The sequence below is a fragment of the Thermobia domestica genome, chromosome 6 (genome assembly GCF_964235325.1).
Source record: "Thermobia domestica chromosome 6, izTheDome1.hap1.1, whole genome shotgun sequence".
NCBI classification, from domain to species: domain Eukaryota; kingdom Metazoa; phylum Arthropoda; class Insecta; order Zygentoma; family Lepismatidae; genus Thermobia; species Thermobia domestica.
Genome location: NC_137459.1, coordinates 221,202,191 through 221,219,825, shown reverse-complemented (window position 1 = coordinate 221,219,825; position 17,635 = coordinate 221,202,191). Strand labels below are relative to the sequence as shown.

General features: G+C 33.0%; 1 protein-coding gene across 3 annotated transcripts in view; it reads right to left on the bottom strand.

The window, feature by feature from the left end:
* The window catches only part of Gfrl (Glial cell line-derived neurotrophic family receptor-like), a 621,902-nt gene that overhangs the window by 209,089 nt on the left and 395,178 nt on the right, over positions 1–17,635 (bottom strand). For all 3 annotated transcript variants that reach the window (XM_081762635.1, XM_081762636.1, XM_081762637.1), the window contains one exon: positions 6,847–6,911. In XM_081762635.1, coding sequence (XP_081618761.1) covers positions 6,847–6,911 — 65 coding nt within the window. The remainder of the gene's footprint in view (positions 1–6,846; positions 6,912–17,635) is intronic.

Sequence of the window (17,635 nt, the reverse complement as noted above, 5' to 3'; positions counted from 1 at the left end):
AAAACGGAGGACTACGGGGACGCTCATTTTAGTATTTCAGAGAGCCTTCTTGAACAAAATAATGAAAAAACAGTCAAAAAAACCTTTTATTCTTCATTTAATGAATTTGAACGACAAACACCAACAAATCAATGCACTTTTAATCTTCCCGGTGTTGCTAGCAGTGAAATAAAAATTAACGAGCCTTTTCTAACTTTAAAAAACTGCAGTTAATTCATGAAGCATTGGTCGAGAAAAATATTTAGTGTTTATTATTCACGTAATGTTGAACCATCTGACAAAATTTCAGAATTTTAAAAGATGGTGTTTTCCGAAAAATGGCCCCCAAAAATGTCGATTATTCAAAATGTTACTATTTCTCGAATTTTTTGCGACAAAACGGTTGCAAACAAAAGCGATACAATTTTTTTTTTTTTTTTTTTTTTTACGGAAAGCGGGTAACCAGGTCTTACCAACCGTGAAAACAGAATTTTAAATTCCAACCGGAAGTGCTCGAAAAAAATTCCGCAAACTTCGACTTTTCAGATAAATTGACGTTCATTTGTTTTATATGCACAAAAAGATACGCATGCACAAACCAAACTATAATAAAATATAGTTTATTTATATCGCTATGTATATACCACAACAAGAATTATAACTACCTATCTCCATAGCCGAATGGTGAGGCTCCAAAGTTGACCATTTTTCATATTTTCAACAATTCATAAATTGTACTCGCCGTCTTTGATGGCACATTACTTGGCGGGAATTTTTTTTTCGACAAAACAAAAAAAATATGGGTCTCAGAAACATGTCTAGTTGCTATAAAAAAAAGTTTAAAGAATATCTGAGATGTGATGGTACAATTTTAATTTTTTTGGCATCATGGAAGTTGAGTTGAAGTGGAATTGAAATGGAAGGCACCAACTACATTTTTCCATCACTGTTTAGTACAATCAGAAATAAAATGAACGGGGATTTTGTTCTTTAGTCTTGTTTTATCACTGCTTTTGATAAACCTACCGCTCTCAACTTGTATAGACTGTACAGCTCTGACAAATTGAAAATGAAATAAACATTTTCTATTTTACAATCCAAGTGATCTGTGTGTTCATCAAATACACAAGATTAAAACATCATCATCTTGACTTTCGGTCTCGTTTAAAGATCTGCTCTCCCTTTCCCAACTTCTGTACCTACTTTTATACATCCATAAGTACTGTATGAGGTATGTAGCCTCCATTGCTACCAAATCTCCTCCGTAAATTTTAGAAAGCAGAAATATATATACTGTAATTATATAATGTAATTAAGCCATTTCCTTAAGATATTTGTCAAATGTAAGTGATAGTTTCTTATAATCCCCTTCCTAGGGTTACAAAAAATATTAATAGATGGAATTACGTTTCCTCTACTTTCATTTCTCCTCTTATGCTTTGGTTCAATATTTTATGTTGATTTCTGTCTTATTTTTTTTATATTCTGTTGCGATTTCTCTTTTTAGTTTTGAGGGAACAAATTTCAGACTGCATTGTTTATACCACTTCGCTGTATCGTCAATTAGTGTGTTTACTAACTATTCTTTTCCAGTGACATGTTTCATAGATATCTTCTAATTTATCGTTTTCGTTATAGGTCCCCAGAATTATGAACACGAATCGCGTAGTAAACACTTAATACACACATAATTTCAAATACAGCAAGTGATGATATTTTCAACTTAAAAGGCGTACTACACATTTAATCTGTTCATTTCTACATTGAATTGCTGCAATGAAAACTCCAATAACAATACTAAGTAATGATTAGACATAGTTATTAATAAGCAATCACGACAAGAATAAAAACTAAATAATTTAATAATAAAATATTTCTGCCAGACACCGCTAAATTTCCGATTACGCAGTCTTCCTATCTGCACTGGGTTTGTTTTCAGCACATATTTCGACTATCTCACATCGCATTTTAACGTATTATACATATATTAAAGTTTTTTAACGCTCTTTCAAACGTTATAGCGTACATGCCTTCATAAAATGGGCCATTTTGGAGAAAAACTCATTGATATGTAAATATGTTTCATAAAATCTTAAATATTTCTAATTATCCCGCTTTTATCATATTTCCTTCTCTTTATTATTGTTATAATCATTTACTTTCGGGTTTAACTTATATTTAGAAAAAGAGTCAACAAAATTTGACCATTAGTTACGGAGGTAATCATCTTTTGAGAGAACATCACATAAAATCCAATATGACGGCATATTTCAAAATGGCGGCCAGAAAATTTTGGCACCAGACACGACGAATTGAAAACCGATAACTTTCAGTCTGCCAAATTTCATACATGTGTCCCGTGTGTCACGACCCTATCCTTAACAGATCAGACTGCATATGATTCGCAAACGGGTGTGAGAAATACTTATCTCAGAGAATGAACAAAAATGAATCAAGACAATCACCTTTATGTTTATCTAAGATATCACAGTATATAAGACGTAAATTGGATGAAGAGGAAGGCGTTAAATGATTAAATCATTATGTATAAAAGAATCCCGTTCCCTTGACTTTTTGACAAGCATTTTTATTTCATTCTATAGAAAATTTCGAAACGTACGTCGAAATGTGACTCAAAGGTCTTGCTATACCTTACTTATTATGTAGACCACTCTATTTTGATCTGATATTATCTTAATACCATCGATTTCCTTGTTTATCATTAACAAACATCTAAGAGTGAGTATATTGCTGTTCTTATCTTGGATTCTATAACACCTATAATTTGACTAGTATTATGAATAAATGTATAATTCTATAATATATCTAGAATTCTCCTAAACATAATCTAGACAAACAATTATGTCAAGGTTAAGACAAATAAGTATAGAAATCAAGTCTGATGGTCACTAATAGTGCGTCCATTGATTTGCAATCTTTATATAGTGGTCATATTGCTTACATTATTTTAATAAGCCATTACTTTTGATTTTGAACCTGAATTTCTCATACGCATCTTCGGATCATTTGCACAGAATTGATAAGAAGAATAATTTTAATACGCATCCAATGAGATAGTAATTAGTCGTTCTATTATACTGTTCGCATTAACATCAACATATCTACTTTGGTTGAGTGTAATTGATTCTTAATACTTTATTATCTATAATAGTGATTATAGTAACCGACATTGTGTTTTGAAATAAGGAAATATTGTAATTGAGGAAATATTGTAAGGAAATATTGTTACATATACAACTATAAATAATATAAATATAAATTGAACGTGATATTATTTTTAGATAAAACAGAATAAAGTAACTTGCAACATCTTTCTTCAAAAAACGTACCCATTTAAAGTTTTTAATCAATGAAAAGTGATCCATATCGAAAAGAATTTTTATTTCATCTCACACCTCTTTTCATGTATACTTATTTAATTTTTAAGTATGAAGTACTTCTCGCAAACAATGGTCAAAATCAGGAACTTAAATAGGACAAAACTCTGGGAGATTTAAAGGGAACGGTACATTGTATGCAACTGAAACAATCTTATCTTTTTGTTTCCGAAATAAAAGCTGTACAATTACCTTGGAACGTAGATAAATATTTCTTCCCTAAGTTCAAACAGATTTCTAAGGCAAGTCGTACAACAGGATGGTAGCAGTTCAACATTTGTCTCCTGCCATTGTTCGTTTGTTTCCATTATATTGCTAACTTCTATCTGGTGCATTATTCGAATTTCCAATCAGATCATGGATTGCTATTGTTTTCCTTGGATATTAGCATTACTATACATAGTTTTCAGCATTACTATACATAGTTTTTAGCATTACTGTATCAGTTGGAATGAACAGATACAGTACAAATCAGTTGGAACGAATTAAAAATATCATCCTTGACTGAACAATTGTATATGATATGATAATCATTTCACAGTTTTTCCTGTATTATCACGTTCTAAACATTGTTCTCTAATTTACGTTTTTTTTCTTTTGATTATCTGAAACATTATTAACGTGGACTTTTTTGAATTAATATGGTTATTATATAATCTACCAAAAAAATCAAATCAAAAGCGTGTTTGATCTTATTTCAACGTATAATGTTTTTCTTTCCATTTAAGAGCTTGGAGTCCATTTGTAAAGTACCGATTAATATCGATGATTTGTAAAACTACTTGATTTTTAAGGATTATTGATTTTTCAAATAATAACTGTTTATTCAATTTGATGTAATAATATTATATATTCATATTTGCCATCGTGTCACTTTTTTTTTCACCTTTTTGTTATTTTCAAATATTTCCTTAGAAACATATACACAAAAATCGAAAACATGTACAACAAAAATTTACTGTCGAAACCATCAACATGATTTCTTGTTATAATTTTTGCATGAAATAATTTAACTATTTAATTGATCTCCATCTTTATTTTGAAGTAGGAAATGTTATTCACATTTTTTAAATAATCTATAATGTCTATTAGTTTATCATGCGTATTAATCTGATAATCATAATGATTTTTCTGGAATTGAAATTTATGGGAACGAATATTTATTTCAGTAATATATTTCTTCAATATATACGTTGATATATACGTGAATACATCATAACTATTCCAGGTTAATTACCAATCACAAATACGCATATTTGACTCTTGTCAGCATTTATAATATGTAGCTTCAACTCCTGTGTATGCGTGATCATTGTTATTGTTATCGTATCTGCAGCACAGTCTGTAGAACTTTATCGTTCTGTAGAACTTTCAATCCATTAGAATGTTAGTAAACTCCTCATAAGTATCAAATCCACTCTCTCTCACTTCGTCACAAATAAAAATTTTCGAATTTTCTTCAATTCTTCTTTTAAAGATGTAACCATGTTTAATTTTATTCTAGCAAATTATTATTGTATATGAGTTCCAATACATTCAATTACTCAGTCAAATTGCCATATTTTTGTGCATGCAGTCTATATTATCAACATAGATAAGGCCGATCCTCATTTATATCCTAGACAGCTCGATATTTATGCTTAATTTCCAGCATTATTGTCATGAGTTATGCATGCAGTTTCATTATGTTCATATTATCTGATAACTAAATAAACATTCAATGCTGTTCTCACCTATTTTTACTCGTGTATTTAGTGTACCTACAGGATATTGTTTAATTTCCGCTGAGGGAATGTTCTTCGGAAAAGTTGTCTTTATATCTACTTAAGTTTGTTTCATTCGGTGCAAATGTTAAACTGTTTCATGTATTGTCACATATTCTATGGAAGTATAATATTGACAACGTTATGACCTTTTATACCAACTTTTTGATCAGCATTACATTTTATAATTTCATTAATTCTTATTGCCATTGTTTAACTGAAATTTCCAAACCCAGAATATTGGAAACTGACATTCGGTATCTGAATTCACATTTAATTGGTTTTTACGTATATTCTTATCGTAGTACGTAAATCGTCATTATTTGGTAATAAAGTAGATAACAAAGAGCTTTAACCCTTCTTCTTACTAGATAACGGTACTAAACAATGATCGTCATTGCTTCTCGTAATTAAACATCCAAAATAGTATATTCATTTGTTGATTTAATGAAATTTGCTACTTTTCATAGACATAAATACAATTTAAATGACATGGACATACAAATTAAAATAATTCCCTTCTAGTTTCATAATCGCACGAATTAATTTATACTCTTTACTGATATAAACACTGTGATATATTTATGTTAAATTTCCTGTTGAATCAAAACGTCATACTTGTTGAATAACGAAACTTCTTGGTGTGATGGTGCAAAACTCAAATTGAGTATACTTAAATGTAAATTTCTACTTTTCTTGTAGTAAAACCAGACCAAAAATTCCACGCTTCTGAATGTATAACTCACTAAAAATACGTATAAGTATCAGTAGAAAATATGCTATTATTCAGCCATAGGCAAATTAAAATTAAAATATATTCCTTGGAATTCCTTTTGTTAATTTTCTTCCTTATTTTCGTTTCTATATACATTTAAATGTATTTATTTCCTCGATATTTTAAAAGATCATCTTACTTTACGGAATACATTTTCCTTTTTCATTTTTGAATTTTAATCTGTCCAACGAGTTTCTTGTTTTTCTGTCTGTTCACGTAATGCAACATTTGTATAATGAATTTAATCAGTTTGCTAAGTGCTTTAAATAAGCTGTGAGTTAGTGCTCTTAATCAATTACGTAACATGAAACAGTGTAACATGATTCTCTTTCTAGGAATGATAATAGTACTACTTTTCTTCCTTAGACTTTTTTTTTCGTTTATTCCAAAGGAAACAGAAAACTGTATATGTATCTGATAGTCATGTAACTTGTTCCAAATAATGGTCTGCTAAGAATTTAATCCCTGCTTCAGAACGTTAAATATATTTTTATTGGAATTGAATTCATTTAATAATGCTTTTTTTTTCTATATAAAAATTAAATGCCTTTCTAGCTGAAAATAGTAATGTTACAAATCATCCATGTCTGAGCCGCATCTTCATATTAAACTTATCTATGTCTCAACTTATCCAACTTATCTATGTACCGAAATGTACTACATAATAAAAGAAGAAAAATGACTTTAATGTGGCATGAAAATTATGGAATCCTATAGGTTCTATTTACTTCATGATTTTTTGATTGTAAATATAATCTTATGAATTTATGCGGTTCAATATTTAAGAATACGTTTTAATGCGAAAAGTATGTATTGTTAGTTTTCAATAAGTGTGAATCGTGGAAGCTTCCATTACATTTGTTTCTCATTAAATTAAGTAGTGTCGTTGTTCTATTTTAGAAATATTTGAAGTTGCAGTATATTCACTCACCCTCTTTCCCGATCCCTCTCTTATGTATTGCTTATTATGCTGAGACATCTGTTTGATGCAATATCCTGAAATGAAATTAGTATTGTTAAATGATTAAAATTGGTGACCAAAACTCGTTTTCGTTAAAATTATGTATAATTAATCCATTTAGTACTATTCTTTAATATTTACAAATAGGGACATATGTATATAGAAAAGTACTGGAAATACAAGTTCCTGCAATGTGAAATGTATTTGCACGTGAAATATTGAATTATTATTAATATTGAATATATTAAAATTAGTGCAAAAAATATAAACCTTCTTTCGTTAAATTGTTACTACTTGAAAAACTGAATTGAATAAATATCAGTAACTATAACATTTTGAAAAAAACATTACTATTGTCGAAAAAAATAGAATGCAAAATAAAAATTCTCTAAATTATATTTATATATGATACTATCTGATTAAAGAAATACAGCCGCTCTTTGTATTTAAAAAAACACCTATGTTGTTAAGTTTTCCGTTTATACATATTTTGTAAGAAATATGGAATCTAGAACAAACAGTAACTATAACCTATGACCTAGGAATAAACATTTTTATGTAGGCGACAATATAGTATAATTCACCAAGATCTTCCGGTACATCCCTTGTTTGAAATTAGAATAATCAAGATATCCCTAAGAAAGAATGAATAATATTGTGAAAGTTCTTGAGGACCCTTACGGAGTTAGGAATTATGCAGAAGGCAGGGTACATACGTATGTCAAGATACAAGTAAATTTCAAATGATTCCTGGTTAATATCCGAGTGGGAAGGGAAGTAGCATTCGCATTTCTCTAGTGTTAAATTACCGAAATTTTATTTAAGTTTGTTTTTAAATTTTTGAACAAGGTAATGTGGATGGCATTTAGGTCTTTCGTCGTCACTAGACTCATCAAATATCTTTATCAGTAGAAAGCATACTTTAAAATATTCACTACGATCAAAGAGGAATTGTCATCAATATTTTTAAATGTAATAAGTGCCAGTGTTCGTCACTTTAATGTTAAAAAAATGCTCTTCTTTCTCTTCTTTGAATATCATGAATCTTTGATCCGATTATAATTTATGCCAGCTAAACGAAAAACAATATATTTTTATAACTCCTCTATTGCACAACTAGTTGTCACCTATAAATCTAAATGTTCTAGTGGTTCTGTATTAGAGTTCGCTACTCACTGTTTATCAGGTTAAATTAGGAATAGTTTATAAAGTACTTGACTCTTGGCAAACAAGAAAGAAAAAAGCTATTTCACTGACGTTTAAATCATTTTCAGAAAATAAATAAACATTCAAAAGTTTACTGTATATCACTCTAACTCATTTCTTGAACGCGGAGCAGCTGAATCAAACAAACCGGAAAGCTACAATATTATACTTTATTAATGCAGGATTAAAATGAAGAGCGATATTTCAAAATATGTAGAGACAAGGAATTAGGACAGATTAATTTCTTAAATTTTAACAAAACCCTTAATTTTAACAAAATTTAAAATACAAGAATGTAACAGAATTACAGGGTACATCAATAATTTGACAAAAATTCTAAAATTACTTTGCCTCTGATTTTCAAGGAAATTAGTTCGAAATGTAAGTGAAAATACAATTTAAAAAATAATATTATAGTTGGTAATTAATCAACAGAGAAAAATTTTTTAATTGTACACTTGCTTTCTGTAAGAAAGCTTATAAAGTATATTTATTTTGTATTTACATTTTTTTTTTTTTTTGGTAATGTCTTTGGGATGCGCACAAGATTTGGGTCTCTCCTCTCCGACAGTGCCGCAAAAGTTGTCTCGAATTGGCAAGTTTCTATTTGTATTGGAAGGACTCTTCGTCGTGTTGAATTACGAAACAAAAATTCTGTCTCCTCCCATTTGCGTCCCTGTTTGATAAGGTTTTAGAATATAATCATGAGCCCGATATTGACAATAATGTATAAACTTGTTCGATATATGAAAATCTGGATAAATTCACACTGGGGTGGTACGTAGCTTCTTCCCTTTTCCCTGATAGTGTGCTCGCCGGTGGACGTACGTTAGCGGCTCAATGGCCTTGGACGGGCTAAATGACCTTTGATGCTTTTCACATCGTGCTTTTTATCTTTGTGTGATATTTCTGGCACTTTTCCTTCTTACTTGCCGTTGCAGTCTTCAATAACAAATGCAGTCTTCAATAACTACACACTTCATGCTTTCTGATTTATGTGACATAACTGGCACCCTTTTCTCTTCTTACTTGCCGTTGCAATTTTTACAAACAACTGTAACTGAATGCTCAACACACACACTTCACACTTCATGCAAACTTGGCGTGATTTCTGTATGTTTCTGGGATGTTTCTAACTTCTTGTTGCTTGCTGTTCTTCTTGCCATTCCTGGGGCTGCGGTGGCTCAGTGGTACAGCGTTTACCTCTGGTGCTTGGGGCCCCGGGTACGATCCCAGCCCCCGCCAAGTGAACTTTGCGGTGGACAAATACCGTGTGCGTGGGTTTTCTCGGGGTTCTCCCGTTTCCTCCCACTTTCTGCATTACACCATTTCATTCATTACTCATCATCACCGTCTCCTTTAGCTTAACCGGCATAACCGTGGGCCGTAATACTCAAAGATTTTTAATTTCATTTTTTCTTCTTGCCATTCCAGATGACTCCAACCATTTCCATAGAAAACCGAAGAATATTTTTCTAAAGTAGTAATATTTATAATCATGATGTATGGTTCCATAAGTTCCTCACACAAGTCTCTGAGAAATTAACTTTTCTGATGCGTCACGTTTTTATAGTATTTTGAATGTAGTGCTGCAATCATAGGTATTCAGATTTCAAAAATCTGATATATTGTAATAAATAAACATAGGCCATCTACGAGATTGTTAATTGATAGTCTAGGTATTGACCTATCTGTAAGTATTATTGATCCCTGATATTGTTGTAGTTTTTGTCTATTATTTTGTTGTATTATTTCGGGTTACGGGTTAAGCATTGGATGATGCTTACAATCATGCATTCTGGTTATTACAATGACGGACTTTTTCTCTTCAGGTACGGAGCTTATGAGTGCAATGTTTTTGCTGAATGCGAAACGGATGACCGCACTTCTCGATCTTTGTTAGTTTTCAAAATTGGTGGTAAATTTGATTTGTTGTGGCAAACTGTTCCAATACAGTTAATCCTTAATTCCGCAATTTCAGTGCTAATTTAATATCATTAAAATAGTTATCCATTGTTATGTTCAGCCAAAATTGACAAATTGCTTACACAAATTGTTCACCAAAGATCTTCGAACTTTCGTTTGTCTTTGTTTTCCAGCGTTACGTCTTGTGTAGATAATCCCATCTATAATGTAAGACAGTACGAAATCACCAAACCAGAATATCTTAATACCATATATATTTTTTTACATGTATTGTAAGAACTCACAACGGCCGCGAAAGAAGACTGTTTATCCACCGTAACACGCACTATTAGGATTGACAAATTCTCGACCCAACATTCATCGAAGGTTTTCAAATTTGGACACCAATTGCAGGACAATAGATAGGATTTGTCGAAGATTCCATGAACAGTTCACGAATTACCATATCCCAATTCTTCATTACATGCAAAAATAAAATTCAAAAATTCACGCACTTTTCCCTTCGTTACTTCTTTCCATTGTTGCTGTTATTTCCTTTTGCAACGCGGCACCATTCATGATAGGTACACATTCTTATTTCTTCGACTACGTCGGGACTAAAAACCAATACCAATGCTTCTCTTGGTGGCTTGATTTGGCACAATGTTGGATCAGGCTTTTTTTTTTTCAAAATGTTAGTTCTTGGTGAGCAATTCGTTAAGATATTATTGCTTGAAGTTCCTATTTTCACTGTCCAGTCTTTCCGGTTTTGAACAATACCAGAATCTTCATTTTCTAAGGTTTCTTCAGACGTCACGCTACTGTTACAGATTCCAACACTTTTATCACCATTGTATTTAATATCTTCTGCATCATCTTATCTATTTAATATTTTTACCACTGTCAGAAGCACGGTCAATTGCATCAATAGTAACTTGAATCTCTTTCTCTCTTAAATAAGTCACAGTCTTACAGTTCAATATGACTCAATCCTCCACCAATGTAACACCAAAACCGTTATTTTCACGACCAAGATACAAATTAAAGATTTATCCACCAGAGTCCGTCTAAAGCACAGTATATTAATCTAAATTAGGCAATCTCAAATTGTGGGGAGGTGCTTACAGTTGCCAAGGAAAACATAAAAAAAGGAAAATACTTTATTGAACATATTTCCCTGAAGATGTAAGGCTTGTCTTGTTCACTCTCGGTCTTCCAGTTCTTCTTTTGTTTCGCACACTGTTAGTAACATTAAACCTCGCAATTATTGATTGTACTGTTGAACGATGGCTGTCTACAAGGTTTGCTCTCTCTCTTAATGACTTACCCTTCTTATGCAGTTTAGTAATAACTTTCCTTGTCTCCTCACTTGTTTCTGTTCGGTTGCTCCCCATTTTGACGGTCCACTCTGCAGTGTTCTCATTCCTATTAGCAACTAAATTCACTCTGTCACTCGCCACTGCTATACAGAGGTGAAATGAAGTAAATAATAGTGAACAACAATTGTGGTGTCTTTGTTTCGTCTTCTTACGTCAGGTGTACGATCATTTTTTGCGTCTATTCTACACACTTTGTACGGAAGTTGTTTACTTTCTAGCATTACACTTGTCTTTGTGTTTCTATATTGATATATTCATAAAGCTTAGTCTTCATTATTCATATTGTGTGTATTACAAAAATTGAATTCTCTGTTTCTTTTTCACAGGCATTCTCGTTTCAATAGCATAGGTGTACGACACTTTCTGCGCTCACTGTAGATGCAGTTTGATGTGTTGAAAAAGAACTGGGCAATCGTCTTCACTATACCGTACTTTGACTCTCCCGCATTGTGTTTGACAGTTTGACTAGATTTAAATACGGAAAACTTGTTGCTCAATTATGCGATGGAGCTTCGGTTATGGTTGGTGAGGTAGGAAGCAGTAGCCTCTTGTTTAACAAAGATATACAGAAGCCTATTTCTTTTTTCATTGTCATGCCCATAGGCTTCATTTAGTGTTAGAAAAGTCTGTTGACTGTACAAAACTTTTTTTTTCTAAAAGTATGTCGTTACGTTTCTTTATTCTCCAAGTCTTCACAAAGAACAAATGCTTTGGACTATGTAGTCACAGGCCCGTATCCAGAGGGGTTAGAGGGCCCGGGTCCTCCTAAATTTTGTGCCCCCCTAAGATTTTCAGAGTAAGCTAGCAAATGAACATGGTGGCTTATTATATGGTGATGTATAATAAGGTTGGATCGGGACCACTTAACTTCAGCCGCCCCCCTACGTTTTTGGGGTGGCTACCAGCCTGTGTAGTCAACAAAAGTATCCCAACAGCCTCAAACAAATGGTGGAACTATAGAAGTATGATAAATAATGTGCTGTATAACTTTAAAGATGGACTGTTAGGACTCTTTAAATCCATGACCAAAATATCGACGAATGAGATTCTCAAACCAGAGTTCCTGCAGCAAAATTTTACCAAACCCTTCAAAGTTTTGACTTCAATTTTTTAATTGAACTGTTTTAAGTTATAGGTTTCTTATAGTGTGAACAATTTATTGCGTATATTTTGAAGAGAAAGAGTGGATTGGAAAAATAGTAGCGGATTCACGAGAACACCGTGAGTAATGTCAATCTGCTTCATCCTTATGTACCGAAGAAAATGTTTTTCCACTCAAAATCACCTGACATTCTGCGTTCCATACGATAACTACTTTATTAATATTGGAGTAATCAGTATTTCAACTGTAACTAACAGAAATTATAGCATTTCTAAACAAAGAGTTCAAGCTACTGAGACATTTCTGAAATTGGTAATAAGATCTTAGGCTCAATCTTACAAATTACTTACCATGTACCAAACATGTAAATGATACAGTAGGAAGTCTATAATCCGGACGTCAAAGATTCGAAAGTAATTGTTTTTGTTTTTTGGTGAAAAAGTTTTAACAAATCCTCATTCGTATGTTATTGTTTGTCATACATTTTTATTTTCCCTTAGGCCTATAAAGGTTAAGTGTGACTAACAAGAAAAGTGTAATTTAGTGTACGAGCAGGTTTTTCAGACACAATAAATGTAAATTGTTTTACGTACGGTATTGAAATTACTGTATGTACTGTATAACTAATGTATAGATAAAAGAGCATACGGGACAGTATTCCTGCTAATTTTCGCAAATCCAAACTATTTGAAAATCCGGACAACCTGTCACAATTGGATAGGAATTTCGACCCTCTACTGTATTTGTATAACTATTCTTTTGTTAAATCAAACACCAGTATATAGGGTGCGTAATTGGCACATATTACTTTAAAATAATTTTATAAATTACATGTAAGGAAGGATTACTACTTGGTTTTCGAAATTCTTTAACTAAGAGCAATCAAAGGAACGTACTTAGCCATGCAAGTCGATTTTCTAAAAAAAAATAAATTTGAGACGAATTTTTCGTTCGTAAAAAAATACCCTCCTAATTTTTTAAATATGATAGACAAGAATAGCAGATCTACTTATTTTGAAAATTGGGTTGATGTTAGGTTGGTCTTTTCGTAAATAATTGCCAAATGTTTACATTATTATTATTATTATTATTATTATTATTATTATTATTATTATTATTATTATTATTATTATTATTATTATTACTATTATTATTATTATTTTATTATTGGGTTTTCTCTTTGATATTGAAATTGATATGCTTACTGACAGATTCCAGCATTTCAGGGCACTTTATCACTCTCACTAAATTAAAGGTGTTAGAAGTATGTTTGACTAAAATACCATGGTCCTTAGTGATCTTTTGAGCTTACAAACGAGATACACGGTTGTGTAAAATGTTTCAACAGGGTACATAGTCGTCCGTGACTTTCGTACTAATGACTGAATCTGAGCTCTTTGAGCAATGGTACTTGAGTTTCAAATGTTTGGCACAATTAATTAATTCAATTACCTTACTCTTGACAAATATACACGTTTTTAACACGAAAAATTGGAAACAGTTATAGGAAATTTGGGGGTTTTCGGCAAAAAGTGCGTAAGCCCATCTTCAACTTACATTGTCATAATTTTTCTTGAGAATACCAAATAACACCCTCTTAATTCTTTCATATGTTAAAGAGGAACTTATTTTGGAAAATTACTTATTTTGGAAAATTAACATTGGTGTTATGTGGGAATTCTCAGAAACTGCCTAATTTTAACATTATTTGTTTTTCATTCTTTTTGTTTGGTGGCAAAATTCATTTCCTTAACCCTAATTGAGAAGTTTATTAATACAGTGCTAGAAATTCGTAAAATCTTTTAGTGAAAAGCATTTTCAAATAGCTTCAATATCTTCAGTGATCTACCCACATAACACACTAAATAATTGGGTTATCCCTTTCTAATCGTAATAAACCAATTTAGTTCCCGGGATTATCGGGACAATGAGATTACACCCCATGGACATCATGTATGGGACGTCCTAAAGGATTCCCACGTGCATGTATTATACCTAAATATTAGGTAGATACTTCTAATTTATAGAAATGTAGATTTGATACATATAATAAATACATGTATGTTTTAAATCGGTGTTAGACGTTTCCCCGAGGCGCAGACTGAGGTAAATATTATTTACGGATATTATCCATAACGAGTATACAGTTCATTCACTAGGTGGCGCGCATAGCAACTAGTTTGTGCATGTCACGGTTCAGGTGCCTTTTGCTTTCGGATAGAAAAAGCACGGGACATGTTTAGCAAATTGACCGTACTAAATAAGTCGCGAAGTCACGTAAAACATCTAAAGATAAGACGTTTTTATTTATCTTTGCAGATAAAAGCTCGAATTGTTGCGTATGTCAACTTGGTTGCGTCAAAATTTACTTTATTTGAGAAATTTATAAACGTTACGTTTATCTTTGTAGGAAGAATTATTAAGTAAATTACGTTTACGCAGTCTCTTAAACTAAGCAAACATTTTTCTCAGAAGAATTATATTTTTTTTTTTTTTTTTTTTTTTTTTACGATTCTCACAAAATGTGTACGAAACAAGAATACACTTTATAAAAGATGATTTTCATACTTGTGTCGATGGTAGTCGAAAATACAGAAGCACTGAGTTTTCGAACAGAACTTGAAGATTGAGGTCTTGAAATTCGGTGTGAGGTGGTTACATTATATTTTGTAAATATGAAGAGATATTGGAATAAAAGTATAATATTTATTAGCCAACTTTCGTGTTAGCCAGATTGAAACTTTCGTGTTAAAATTGATTTTTATGTATGTTGCATTTCTGTTCTACATCGATAAAGAAATAAATTTTGGTATCAAAATCTCACGAATGGACAAACGATAAGATTCCTCGGATCTCATGAATCAGTTAGACTTGGACGTATGTGAAATCTTAAATAAAAATGAAAATGAAAAAATGAAATCTTTGAGTTTTACGTCCCACGATTATGCCGGTAAGGCTAAAGGAGACGGTGATGATGAGAGATGAGTGAAATGGTGGAATGAAGAAAGTGGGAGGAAACGGGAGAACCCCGAGAAAACCCATGAACACGGTGCTTGTCCACCACAAAATTCACTTGGCGGGGGATGGGATCGAACCCGGGACCCCAGGCACCAGAGGTGAACTGAGCCACCGCGCCCCCGAAATGTTAAATAAAGCAGCCAAAATTTATATGAAGAAACTATGTGATAAAATATACTTCTAGTTCAATTATAATTGGAAACCAGTTCTGAAAAAAACATATTAAAAACATTTTAGATAAAGTACCAAAAGTTCTTCCCTATAGAGTGTAACATAGTAAAGATATCCATCACAATATAATATAGATTTAGCACAGCTTTACCAATTAACTTGCCCTTTTCGTTTTTTTGTAATTAAAACTAATTCGCTTTTTGTTATATAAGTTTCGATTATCCGTTTGCGTGGCGTTTTTTAAAGTTTTGGGGCACTGATACCTAATATAACATCCATTTTCCCCCATCATCTCACAGTTTCCACGAAATGAATAGATAGATAGATAGATAGTAATCTGCAAGTGGTCTACTTGCGGAAATTTGTCAGCAAACAGACCACTTTCCATTATCTACTTTTATGAAAGTGTCCTATTTCGTGATTGAGGTGGTCTATTGGCGGAATCTTGGTGTCTATTAGCAGACTTGTGAAATTTGTGGTCTAAATGCGTAATAAGGCTTGCCAACCACTGCATTGTCTACAATATAACCAAGCACAGTAGATAGCCTCAGTGCTTGGCAATCTTGCGATTTAAGGTTTACCGCTAGTCGCCCATACTGGCTTAGATTTTTTTGTAAATCCCATTTCAAGAGTAGACATCTTTTAATTTCCATCAGAATATATAGCTCTTCTCCAAAAATAGCCTCACCTTACTAGTTCATCATATTTTATTTTTCTCACACTAGTGACTACGCCTTCTTCTACTCATTTGACATAGTTCTTATCAGTTCTTATCGCTAGTCGGTGAGAAACTCTTTTCAGGGGAATACATTTTATAAAGCCAACCAAGAAAGTTGTGTCGCTTTTTCACCCACCAAATTCGAACATCGATATTTCACCTAAAACGTACCTGGAAGATCATAAATGTTCCCCATCAGCATTGACATACTTCTGCCAACGTTCTGGAAAGCCAAGGATTCCGTCGCAGTAGAACTTGATGGTCCGTGAAGCGGAGAATGTATCAAGCACATTTTGCACCTCTACTAGTTATTTGAACAGGCGTCCACTAAAGTGATTTTCCAAGTAATGGAACACATGATATTCGGAAGTGCAATGTTCGGGCAGTGTGGGGGATGCAATAGTGTTTCCCATCCAAGGCGTAGAATGGTGTCCCGGGTCATCCTAGGCACGTGGCAGTGTCCTGTAACAGGAGGGCCCCTTTGCGATTCAGACAAAATGTCTCCAGAGCTTTGGGTTTTCTTGAACACGGTTCAACTGCTGACAGTACACAGTCACATTGATGCTCTGACCAGCTTGCCGCAAGCAGTCCACCAACCACACAGGAGCACGTTCTTCTGGTGCAGTGCTGGTTTGGACTATTTTGGAACCGGTTCATGGGACTCTAACCAATGATAACGGCGCCGTGGAGTTTCGTACAGGCCCCACTTTTCATCATATGTCAACACACTGTACAGAAAAGGCTCCTTCCTTATATGAGAAAAGAAAGAAACACAGGTGTCAGCTTGTGTTGCCATCTTGTACGGAGTAAACACATGTGGCACCCATCTACCAATTTGTAATGCTTCCCAAGTTGATGGAGGTGCTGCCGAATGTTTTATTCCACTAATATTGAATTGTATTCTCAGTTCCTTACAAGTCTGGCCACTGTTCGTGTCAATTGCTGAGTGAAGATCTTCATACTTTTCATGTGTTGGCTTTCTGCACGTGGTACGTCTTCGAGTGTTTCGTCATCGTCCTTAAATTAGTTAAACCACCTCTGCACTGTCCGTGTAGTCACAACACCTTCTCCAAAATCCTGGAACATCTTCCGCCTGCTGCAGCAGGGTTTGACACCGTTTAAACTCGTACAGCATAAACTCCCTTATGACCCTCTGTGAAGGTTGTATGTTCAGTCTGTTTTTTAATTTCACAGTGTAACTGAACTTCCACAACCAGGTAGAATGTTGGATATGTCCACACAAACAACTGACCTTGGCAT